Here is a 12,864-nt window from a genome sequence, read left to right as displayed (position 1 = left end):
GCATATTGATTATCTACTTCACAGTCTTTGTACATGGCTCAATGACATGTGACAGTTTTCAGCCCAACTATGTGCAGTTCCTGGTCATCAGCACTTTTTAACTGTCGCAAAATGTAAAGAAACAGCCTGTATCTAGAAAATGTCCTGATACAAAATCTGTAAAACAGTTATTTGATAACCACAAGGATTTTAATAACGTTTGTCACATGTTTTGATATAGAGCATGTCTAATTATCTGACCTTTTTACTGTCTTGATAACGTATCTGTTCACTCCCACCTTGCTTTCATTTACATAACACTGACAAGAGGGCAATAAACACAACTACAGAGTCAGGGTAATACTCAAAATGATGAGTGTAGTGATTTCTGCCAGGTGTCTTCCAAATGGACTCAGTCGGTCAAGTATATGGTTTATTTTTTAATTGCAATGAAATCCTTTTGAAGACACAATATACAATTTAAAAAGAAACAATAAATATATAAAACATTTTTATATGCTCATTCATCTCATGTTTAGACTACATATTCCTTGAATACAATTTCAAATTGCAAATTTTTTAATTACAAAATTATTGTACACCTTAAAACGATGCGTCAAGGTTCTCTGTAAGCATCTCTTACACAGTATAAAAAAAATACAATAGAGGAACCCTGATAGAAATGTGGCAACATGATCATTCTTTGTCCTTCGAACTCTCTACGGTTGGATTTGGGATCTCACCGAGTCTTAATCCCTTTAACACATGGCCCATTTTGGGATTATTTTCGGTTTGAATACGCAAAAACAAATAGAAGATAATTGGGTGAAAAACAAAACCACAAATTATACAGTAGTCATATGTGAACACCAAATTACACATACATAAAATGTATACATTTGTACACCACAGATAAAATAATTTTTGTTTTTTTTAAACCCGTAACCCATGTTCAAGTAAGACTTTAGTAAGTAAAGTCAGTCTTACTAATGCTAACACATTAACTGCTGACTGTCCTTAAACTGACTGAAGCCACTGACTTTGATGACCCCTGTTCTCTAAAGAGAGAAGCTGATTTCGTCTTTGTTTGGTCTCACTAAGAAAAATAACTTGTCAAATGCATCTAGTTAGTTATTTACAACTACCTGAACTTATTACGAAGCAACTACCTGCACTAGTCTAGATTAGCTGGATGGAATTTACTTTAAAAGGCAAGAATGAGTCAAGACAGAATTTATATTTGGCACTAAAACACCAGTCATAAAGTCACAGCGGTTTAAAGGTTGTTAGATTAAGTCACAAAGACGTTAAGCTCGTACCAACAGTTGGGTTTCCATGAACTTTTTGGAATTTGCATTGAGACTCGCCTGAATTTGTTTTTCCCCTTTTTTGGCGGGTTATGCCACATGAGAATTGAAACACCTCAAATCAACTCTGACATACTGAAGATGTTACTCATATGACATGAACAATCAGCTGTTTCTTCTTCTTGAGAAAAAAAAAGAAAATATACCAAAACACCCGCAAACATGATAGAATATGTGCAACATACCCAGTTAACAGGAATTCCTGAGGAATTATTTCCATCCTCTGCCGCCACTGCTTTTTGTTGGGTCTTCTTCAAAAGTTCTCAAGCCAATTAGCAAATGCTTGTCAGCCATATTATCAACACCACCACCGACACAGCCCGATTTAGTCATTCCAAACCAGTTATGGTAACGAGCCTGATATGTATGCCATCTTCTGTGAAGGAAGAAATTCCCTTCAAATTTGCTTGATCACTGAATGGAAACACAGCTACTGCTACACAAAAACAGTATTAATCCATTCATCCAGCATATGCTCTATTTCTTTACATCTTTGGCCAGGATAAACTGGGAGCTACAAAGAGGGTTGGGTCAGTAAGAAATAACTTAAAGACAAACAAACATGTTCTTGGTTTTGGTCTTTTCAAGGCATTTGTTGAAAACAACAAAGACTACAAATGACCCATACGGAATCTGCAATTTAAGGGTAACTTCTGTTAGCATCATTGTATTTTTGTTTTCTTTTTTTTTAATGTTACCATATTCAGCCATTTCTCTTTCATTGCACCATACATGGTTTCACACACGCAGTGAATATAGCATTCTAAAGCCGGGTCATTTTCAGGATATTTAGCTCTATCTTTATCTCATCTTCTACTTCTTTCTCTGCACTCATTGCAGGGTTGTCATACACAGTCATGTGCATCCTCTTGTCATTTTCCACAGATTCTTGTACTTCATGTTCTTGGTCATCAGATGTAATTTGGCAGCATTTACAGCAGCAACAGCATTTGGCTGTGATCACACCAACCACTTTATCCCAAGGATCCAGAGAGTGTGCCCAGAGAGGGAGAAAATCCCAGGAACGCAGTACTGCAGGCAAACACCCAGGTTTTCGTTTCTGAAGCGTGTTGATGACCACGATCACAATCAACATGACCAGCAGAGGCACACCCACGCCCACCAGTACCTGCCAGCCAGCTAGTGACAGGCTGAATACAAGCAGTGGTAAAATGAAAAAACACAACATTATGTAGACAGCAGCAAACCAGCGGTAGGAGGCGGTGATATTCCCCAAACTTTTAGCCATCCGGATGGGAAAGCGGGTGAAGGGGATTGGGTACCACAGAAGGATGCCAGAGATGTTGAATAGGAAGTGCACAAGGGCAATCTGTAGGGATCAGCAGAATACTTCATTGATTATCTTTATCATACAAATCATTACATGAATTAAGTCTGAGTTTAAGTGCTTGCACGTTTCAACTGAGGTGTGACACCAGCTAGAAAATTCATATTAGCTCTTAATTTTGCATCAGTTTTTCCACTGGATAGTCAATAACCCCTCATCTGGAAAACATCATGGTGATATTTGAGAGTTAAATAGCTTATTTGAATTGAAATGGACGTTCCCTTTGAAATAAATGACTATTTCATCCTAGTTTGTCCCAATTATATACCTGTTTCAAGAAACGTTTGAGAGTAAACATTACCATATTGAAACTGCGTAAAGTAAATGCTTGGATTTCACACTTATTGGTATCAGTTATGGCAGAGGCGTCTTAAAAGAGACAGATTTAATTACACTAAACAAAAATATATTTGCAACACTTTTGTTTTTGCTCCCATTTGTCATGAGCTGAACTCAAAGATCTAAAACATTTTCTACATACACAATAGACCTATGTCTCTCAAATAGTGTTCACAAATCTGTTTAAATCTGTGTCTGTGAGCGCTCCTCCTTTGCCGAGATAATCTGGTCAAAATCATCCCCCAAACTGGACTTTGGACATATTTAACTAATGGGTTAGCACACAGCTCAATACAGGGTATTAGTAGTTTTGTCATGTTCCATTTCAAAATCTGTCCATTTTTTATTTAAATCTGTTTCGTGCACTTTAGTTTAAGTTTGTTTCCAGGATGACTTAGTTTATTATACTCAGTGGGTCTACATGATGAGCACAGCACGCTCGATCCGATCCACTGTCGTCTACATGCACGTTTAGTGTACATTTGGATCAAAATATCTTAAGGTCTTAGTTCAATTGCGAGTAACCCGATCTGATCCGATTAGTTTTTTTGTCAGATTAAGGTGTCTACATGAAGTGAATAATTCAATCTTATTGTAATTTAGTCATTAATGCGATCCGATGGCACTCATATTACTGCACTAAATGACTAACATGTGTCACTCAAGACCACTTTTGGTCAAAATACAATCTGCAATTTTTGTAGCAATTTCTATCTTTATTAAACAATATGGCTCTAAAGTGTGACATCCCCTAACACATACGAAAGGTGAGCATAAAATACCCTCAGAGTAGAAAACAAAGTTAAAATATTTTCATTTTTGTTAGTTTGGTTTGTTTTTTGTTGTTTTTTTCAAAAATATTATTTTATTTGAGTCAACTAAAAGGTTTCGTCACACATAATTTCTTCATGTTGGTTTCGTTTTTAAATATTTACATTAACTTTGTTTCAAACACCATTCATTTGAAATCAGTAATTTAAACATTGAGATTTTGGTGATCCCAACTATGAAAGCAAACACAGGGAATGTGATCAAACTATATTCACTATGATAGTTACAATGATATTTAAACAAATATATATTAACAACAAACAGCATTATTCAGCTTTACAAATACCTGATCAATCCTAATAAATCAAAATATAACCCATTAAGGAAGCATCTTGAACAGTCACTCAGAAGACTGCAATCGCCACACATCAACAACAAGCATTTCTGTATTGATTACTCACTTGTAGAGCATCAGCCAGCGTTTCTCCTGGACTTGCCATGGCTGCCAGAATGGCTGTGGTGGTGGTGCCAATATTTGAACCCAAAGACAATGGGTATGCTCTCTCTATGCTGATGACACCAATACCTATTCACACAAAAGAGGCACTGGTTCAAACATATAAGCTCTTGTGCATTCCTGTTCTTTCAGAAACACAATTATTGGCTTAAAGTTTTTGATCATTAGAGAACATTTACGGAGATAATGAATGAAATGGCTGAACTGATGAATGGATGATAGGCCTCACCAACAAGCGGTGTAATAGCCGATGTGAACACCGAACTACTCTGTACAATGAAAGTCATTCCAGCACCGACCAAGATGGCAATGTAACCCGTGACCCAGCCGAATGGAAATGGGAAATCTGCACACATACACAAACATTAATGTTTTTCTAACCAATGCACCTCATTCAACTAATTGAATGTGCTGTGTGAAGTGACGCTCACCCGTATTGAGGATCTTCTTGATGACTGAAGCCACCTGTCCCTTCAGCATAGAGTTAAGCAACTTGACAATAAAGACCAGGCAGGAACAGAGAACCAGCAGAGAGAGAGTCAGCAGGATTAGACCCACTGCCAGGTCGGAAAGATTCACATTTACAAAGAGATGATTGCCTGCAGACACAGAAACAGACAAACAAAGATCCTTAAGTTCCATTAAATCATGTGTAAGACAGAGATTAGAATAGAACACTATTGCCTTATATACAAAATAGCATTTTTTTAATTCAATAAGACAAAAAGAGTGTATGAATTCTCTATATATTAGTCTTACATTTCAGTACGTTGTATGTCTCAGACACATTCATCAGTGTGACTGTGTTGTTGCCATCAACCCAGCAGAGAGATGGAGAGGTGCAGTTCTCCGGACCGGGAACTGTGACATTCGTTAAGGTCTGAAAGATAGTGGCAGTTTAACAGTAAATATTTTCTCATCAGTATTCTACATTATCAGATTTAGCATAGTTGACATGCATTGCTACCACTCTTACTGCGTTGGTGTAGGTTTGGCACCATTTCAAAATGAGACTCTTATTTTTGGCTTCTTCATCTCCGGTGGCAATTCCCCTAATGACAGAGTCATCCAGCTGAGTCAGAAGGAAAGAAAAACTGAGTACAATGACAGTAAAGATAACAACCTCATATATTTATATCTTATCTTGCTGATGAACTTGAGGTCATCAAAACAACACAATTCCAGGGATTGCAAGTATCACACTTTAGTGTCCATTTTACACAAAATTATTCATTACGCCCTGTGTGTGGTGGCCCTGAGGTGTAAAACAAAAACAACTAAACAAGAGAGGATATACAAGCCACTGCTGACTGCATGAGGTCAGCGACTTGTCTTTAAACTGTAATCCCACCACGCAGTCAGCAGGTGCTGACTCCAGGCGTCAGAAGGGTTCTGCACAATGTGTGTGTGAAGAAAGCATCTGATCCTGATTGTACTGATTAGCTGTCGGAGGCTTTCATCCACCGTCAATCTTTCTTCAGCCACTGAGCTCCTCAGAATCATAGCTGTATCTATATGACTAACCAAATAACTTTTATGACTATTATGGCACTTAAAGCAACCATCCAAGTGAGACAAGAAGCTAATGCTAAATGCATCAAGCCTGCTACTCTAGACCAGTATCAGTCCACCTATCAGGCAAATAAATCTTCAGAGGATCTGCTGTTTCACAGTACACTGGAACAGATCGTTGGGCCAAATGCTTTTATCAAAATGTTCTAATTGACTGTCTTTCAACACAGTAATCCCAAACACACCGAAGTCCAAACTCCACAGCCTAAAGAATCAAGAGTTGCATGTTAGTATGACTTTGATTTGTGTTGCGTTCATGTTTCAGTTGAACCGCACCAGAGTTAATTTGGTCGTGATGTGCACTAGTGAAGCAGTCACAACAAGGGTTTAGTTTAATTGAACTATTAAGTGTGGACACACCCTAATATTAGAAACCCTACTCGCCCCACACACACTGATCCCCGCCGACAGACGATAGGACTTCAGCCCCTTACTAGTAGCATTAAAATCTCTTTTGTTTCTTTGATTATTTTACTATTCTTGACATTCTTATCCTTGTGTCTGTTTTATATCTTGTCTGTTGTTTGCTTTTGTTGCCTGAGAACTCAGGGATGTCTTCCAGTTTTTGTTGTTTCTGCACAGTAGTACAATGACTATAATACTATACTATATAGGCTTGTTGACTGATTCTTGTGATTGTTCCCATAAAACCATTTCAAGGAACCCAACAAAACAGAGAAAAATCCAATATTACAGGAAACACAATAAGGAAATAGATTACACAACATTTCAACAGTATTGTTTTTATGAAAAATGGTTTTGTCATTATGCTTTATCAATTTTTGTGTTTTGCACCTTATGGACACTGTGCCATAGCTTTGTGTATCATATTTACCTATGAAACTAATTTTAGCATTGACATTCAGTATTTCCTACATTACTGATGCAACATTATCTCTTATACTATACCAGTGTGAACCAAATCTGTAATTCACAATTGCTGTACAGGTCTTTTGTCAAAGATACACATTCCATGTTGCTCTAGTTTCTAACACTTTACTTCAGACTTGAGAAAGAAAGACAGTCTGTAAAAGTAAAAATGATACAATCATGAGACCTTACCTTTATGATGGACTCGGTGAGGGGGTCAGTGATCACATTTAACAGGTCTGGGGCCTCTCCACTTTCAATTTGAAAGGAGTCAATGATAAGCTTGGTGACCTTGTACAAATAACCAGAGGCGACTTCCAGGGGCAGCAGAACCAGCACAGACAGCCAGTTAAAGAAGTCATGCACTGTGGCACCTGCAAAAGCCCTGGAAACATGGTGAAAAGAGGAAGATAAATGCAGAATAACCGAAGATATTATCCATTCATAAAGTGGCTGTTTGGGTAAAAACAAAGCGAATGGACTGCATTTATTGGAGCTTTTCTTGTGTTGTTGACCACTCACAGTGCTGTGTACCACAAGTTACAATCACAACTTCACACACATTCAAAAAAGCATTTTTCAGTCTGTACAAGCCTATGAAGTGCTTTTTCTCCATCATTCACACATGCACATATTGTGAACTTGGAAAGCCAGGAATCAAACCACTGACCTGCCAGTTTACAGGTGATCACTTTCACTTTGAGGCACCTCAGTGACAAGGGAAGTCTAATAATTATTGTTATAGACCAGTCTAACATGAAAATATCTATTAGGTTGTATTTGTATCTATTTGTTAACATGTCCAGCATGTAGTAAAATGTTACTAAAGGTCTGAAAATTGTGAGATGATAACGGTTTTCAATGTTTCAAGTTGTTTTATATAGGGAAGCTTTCCAAACCTTTTTTATTTCCAATACTTTCAATATTTCATCAACATGTCACCAAAAGCCCATATTTTTTATGTCCGGGCCTAACCAACCATGAGTGACAGCAAAAGTCAAAAAAAGAAAAGTTGTTGGATAATGTCGGTCAGTTAATGAATCTAGTGCCCTGGCTATGACAGTCCATGGTGCAACACCATCACTGAGCTGCCTCTGCCTCCACATGAGCATTTTTGAACATCTTGTAGTTCTGTAATATCACGCCTGTGATCGTTTCATTTTGAGCTTACATTAGGAAATGCTTTATTTTTCACGGCAGTTTGCAGTGTTTCCAGGTTGTCTAATCTGATGTTGCAGTATTTCATACAATGATGAGAAGCATAAATACAACACTGTAAAATCTTGCCACAATTCAGCCCCAAGTTCAAACAGGACTTTTTTCTGCAGTGTTGTGCTTCTACTGATGTTGGAATTTGTGACCAATTTACAAATGAACCAGAGCATCAAAACCAGAGCTCAAACCAGAGAATCAAAATGAATTAATTTATTCTAGCAAACAACGTGTATGTTATCCCTTTGGTGACAGATCAGTGTAGTGTACGTGCTGCATGACGTTCATAAGAAGAAAAGGTATTGCAACGTGGCGCTTCAGTGCCTTCTGCTTGAGAATGTCAGCAAGATGAAACAGACAATCATTACCTGCGAAAGGTACTGCGGTCACCAGCTTGCGTCATGGCCACGAGCGTGTTAGTTACAGATGTGCCAATGTTAGTGCCCATGATGATGGGAACAGCCACCGGGACCTTTAGCACTGTTGAAACGCACAGATCTTTTTTAACACTTCTCCCCCTCCTCCTGCAGACCCACAATCTCGTTCATCATTTCTCCATGTGCACTGTGTGCATGTGCCAGTGTGTGTGTTTGTGTGATGTTGTGATGTAGAGGCTCATACTCACACCCGGCGGAGACCATGCTGACAATTATTGAGGAGGAGGTGGATGAGCTCTGGACCAGGAGGGTGACTAAAACACCGATAACCAACCCAGCCAGTGGGTTGGACAAAACCGAGTTGTCCTGAAAGATTTCGCCTGCCGTTTTACCTGATCAAGGTGAACATCAAGGCGTGTGCACAGTCATAAACATGTTTTTGTAAACCATAGTGTCAGGAGAGTGTGTATTGATGTCACTGGAATATTACAGATTTTAAAAGGTAGAATTGATAAAGGCTGAAATCAATTTCAATTGCTCCAGTCGCTGTATCCCAGTGCTGTTCAGACAACTACATTGAGACTCTTGAGAACAGTTTGGTGTGATAAAAAGCCTGTAACATGGGTCCAGACAATAAGTGAATTTACCTCCAACAAGCTGAAAAGCTGAGCTGAGGATGTCGAGGGAACAGATGAACGTATAGAGGAGGCCCAGCAGCACAATCAGCTTCAACACTGACACCAGCACCCTCAGCACCTTCCCTTTGGTATCCAGAGCTGAAGCAAACAAGGACAATTAGTCTATGTGGGATCAAATACAGGTAAAAGGAATCAAAAGGGGAACGTGTTCATCATTTTGTAGATGTGTTAGAAATATAAAGAAATACTATTTTCTGTTTTTAGAGGTGACCCTTATAACCTGGGGCAGTAAAGGACAATTGGGACACACTCACCTCGCTAATCTTAACTTAGACTCACTGTCAGCGATACGTTGGCAAAGACTCTGGATCATAAAATGTTATCATATCTATGTTTTCTAAATAATCAGACCAACCATTGATTGCCCTGCAAATGGCATCACGATATCCTGGCAGATGTTTGCAGGATTTATCATATACTTTATTGAATCAGTTTAAACTAAATGTGACTTTTCTGGTGACAATAAACAGATTATTGCACTAAATGTTAATAGTTAAACAAATCTCTTCACAAAGTTAATTAATGACAAATTGAAGACCAAGAAAAAAAATGTTCATATGTGTATCTATGCACACACCTAAAAGTGGAATGTGTAGTTTGAGCTGATTTTTGCTGGATAATAATTAGTTGATGGATTTAATACCGACACACATTACTTAGTGTCTGTGTGTGCATCTTTACAGGACACATACAAATCATTTGTACAAACACGGATAAAACAATACTTATATGGAGCATAGGCACAGCGCAAATCTTTACCTGACCACGGGACCCCACTATCCTTCAGCTCTGGAAGGTCCCATGGGTCTATGCCCTCTGACTCATGCTCTATCAAACCCACAGTGGAGTGTGAAGGGCTCGCCATGACTTCTACAACAGACAAAAGGTGAACAGCTACATTCAAATGGTCAATTCAATGGTAGACCTCATGTGCGTGTAATACAGCTTTATGTAGTCTGTCAAAATACCTTTGCTTTTCTCTTCACATTTCTCATTGTGGTCTTCCTTATTCTTGCTTTGAGGAGCCATTGGCTGAAAAAAAAAGACAAACTATACGTGAGGATTTGTTTCATGGAGACAGTTTTTTTTTTATCAGTCAGTATTTACAAAGAACATTTTTTCTTGTGCTTTTAAAATGTTTCCCCTTTCGTCCAAATCCTTGTAAGTACCAACAAACCAGTAGGGATAGATGGGGATTTGCACAGATATTCTACCACTTATATAACAGTGTTTGGAGTCAGTTGTCAGTAAATATTACAGAAAACCTAAAGAACCACTGAATGTATTTTAGCTGATGGCCAACTCTAAGTAACAGGCATTAGTAAAACCACACACACACACACACTTTTGCTCACGTGCCAGGTTATTGATCTTTCTGTCACGTGCTGCGGTTGCAGTAAAATTCCATCCGTGCAACAGTATGACAGAAGGAAAGCTGAATCAATGTGTCAAAAGCATCAAACTTGCATTAAGATATTCATTGTTGCCTTTGAAATTTAGATGGAATCATTAAACTTTAAATAAAAAATTCACATACATAATAATGTTGTTTTTTCTATACATTTTACTATATTTCTATATTATTCTCTTCTGTGTATAATTTATCAAAGTCCTGAATTCTATATTTACTTGTCCATAGGAATATCTCGACACAGATTTTGCATCAGATCTATTTTCTGTTCCACATCTTGAGTGTCAGTGGCCCACAACCAATCCCTTTTTAAGCTAAATTCCTATGTGCACGATCATCATGCAATAAACATTACATCAATACTGATCATAATCCAATACATCACTTGAGTATCAAATCTCATGCAAACTCTGAGAACTTTCTGGTTTGTTTCCAAACTTGTCTGTTTCATTAGTAAAAATTGGAAGCATTGAAAGCAGTAATAAAGTATTAAGATTGGCATAGTTGTCCTCACCTGTGGCAGGCGCAGTGAGTCCATGAGTGCTGAGCTCACCTTTGCTTCAGACTTAGAAATGCTGCCTCCGTGCAGGTGGAGTGGAAAGTTTGGGAGGCATTAGAGGAGTGTGTTTCTTGTAGCTTTCAAACCACCAGGAACACTTCAGTCTTTTAGATAAGCAGAACACACCTTTCAAACCTTGATTAGTCTTACCTGACGTTGCTTTAACCTCTTCCCCTGATGTGTTGTAATCCTACTCACATTGTGCCTGATAATCACTTGAGTTTGTGGTGTCCACATATGCCTCCACTCTCACTGTTAAACTTTACAGCTCACCTCAACCTCTTGACAACTTCTGCGGTTTGTTTGTCCAATTTAAAAACATGTACATGCATTTCACACAACTCCTTTTTTGCCTGTGTCCAGTAACAAATACTCTGTTCTGTCTGTCGGACGCATCCTCAAAGTGACTTTGGCTCCAGCTGGTCGACCCGTCGATTAACCATGGGAGAGTGGAAGAGAGGTTGGTTCCCCTGGCAAACATTTATCCAGACCTCACGCGGTTGTTTGGGGTCAGAGAGGGGTGCGGGATGGGCCCAGTGTCACATGGGCCCAACTTGAGTTTGTGAATGCAGCTATGATCTATTTTTGGAGCATTTATTGTAAGATTCTATTGATTTTCTTAATATAGCAAGCCACTTGTCAATACTTCAGATTTTCAATTGCCTAAGTTCCGACCTATAAAACTGTTGATGGTGGTTTGAAGTCATCCTGGGCCAAACTGAGGTCCTGGCTTTCCATGGAGGCTGTAATCAGACAATGATGGGTGACGGGACGGGAATCCACCTCTGTCTCTGTATCAGTGGAACCCACGTCAACATTTCCCCACTGCAGAACAACATTCTTAGGTTTGGCTCCTTTTCTAATCTTGTTGCCAGCTTGTTAGGTGCATCTTGATAAAACAATTAGTCCTGCAATAAATCCAACCTTCACAAACAAATCCTGTACAGTTTAAGAGATAATGATTTAGCTTTGTGGACAGACAGTTAAACAAACAAACAGAACTGAACACAAAAGCCTAATAAATAATAAGGAACACCGCGGGCATGTGGAACAAGACTGCATTTGCTTTGATTTTTGTTTAATTGTTCCATACTTGATGCTGAGTTTGTTCATTTGGAGCAGTGACTTCGTAATCAAACCTAGTTTTATTTATTTTTTCAAATCTATGTAAACGTGAAAGGGGTTTCTGAGAAGGTCATTTTCCTTTATGTCTGAACATCTCACACCTGAGATACTTCAGAGGTCTATTTAAATGTGGTTCTGGTTTGCTCATTTCACTCTTCAGTGACCCAGTGACACCTGTGTCGTTACGGATCGTACTGGCTGCCCCAAAGTGCCAATGTGCAGTCCAATACACCGATGGACCCATCAGGTCGTCTGAAGGGCACAACTGCTCCCCAGGTGCAGCTGTGATTGGCCACTGTGGTTTGACCTCACCCCTGCAGTGGAGGTATCCCATCACACACACCAGCACAGTCAGACAGACAAAAATTATTTTTAGTCTATTCTCTCCTGTCATGCAGTTAAACTGGATGGATGATAAATGGAGAAACTGAATTTCGGGCTAACAGTAGATATTAGACTATGTATTGTTATGTAATCTATCTTTCCTCTGCCTTTCACTTTACAGAGCTGCACAGGAAAAACCTAGTCTTACCGTTTTTTTTTTAACTTAAATGTCAGTACACACAGAAATCCTCTGTTGTCATTAGCAGACAGTTTGTAGGTGCAACAGCACCACCTAGGCTCCATGCAGTGCTACTACAGCATCTACTTTTTGCAACCTCTTGGTGTCAAACGCGTACAACTGACCTAAGAAACATTTTCTTTCTTGACTCTTGCCT

The 12,864-nt window shown here is 38.8% G+C and overlaps 1 protein-coding gene across 1 annotated transcript; it reads right to left on the bottom strand.

The window, feature by feature from the left end:
* Window positions 1-2,109: 2,109 nt before the first annotated feature.
* slc34a2a (solute carrier family 34 member 2a) lies at window positions 2,110-10,999 on the bottom strand. Its single transcript, XM_072383852.1, has 13 exons — window positions 10,976-10,999; window positions 10,019-10,082; window positions 9,810-9,920; window positions 9,000-9,128; window positions 8,601-8,744; window positions 8,344-8,455; window positions 6,956-7,148; window positions 5,298-5,393; window positions 5,081-5,201; window positions 4,753-4,920; window positions 4,551-4,667; window positions 4,266-4,390; window positions 2,110-2,676 (listed from the first exon to the last, which is right to left on the bottom strand). Exons 1-13 carry the CDS (start codon window positions 10,997-10,999, stop codon window positions 2,110-2,112), a joined length of 1,971 nt encoding a protein of 656 aa, XP_072239953.1.
* Between the last annotated feature and the right edge of the window lie 1,865 nt (window positions 11,000-12,864).

The sequence above is a fragment of the Leuresthes tenuis genome, unplaced genomic scaffold (assembly GCF_036924035.1).
Source record: "Leuresthes tenuis unplaced genomic scaffold, fLeuTen1.0.hap1 SCAF_4, whole genome shotgun sequence".
Lineage (NCBI taxonomy): Eukaryota > Metazoa > Chordata > Actinopteri > Atheriniformes > Atherinopsidae > Leuresthes > Leuresthes tenuis.
The sequence above is the reverse complement of the archived record's forward strand: the minus strand, read 5'-3'. Positions and strand labels throughout refer to the sequence as shown.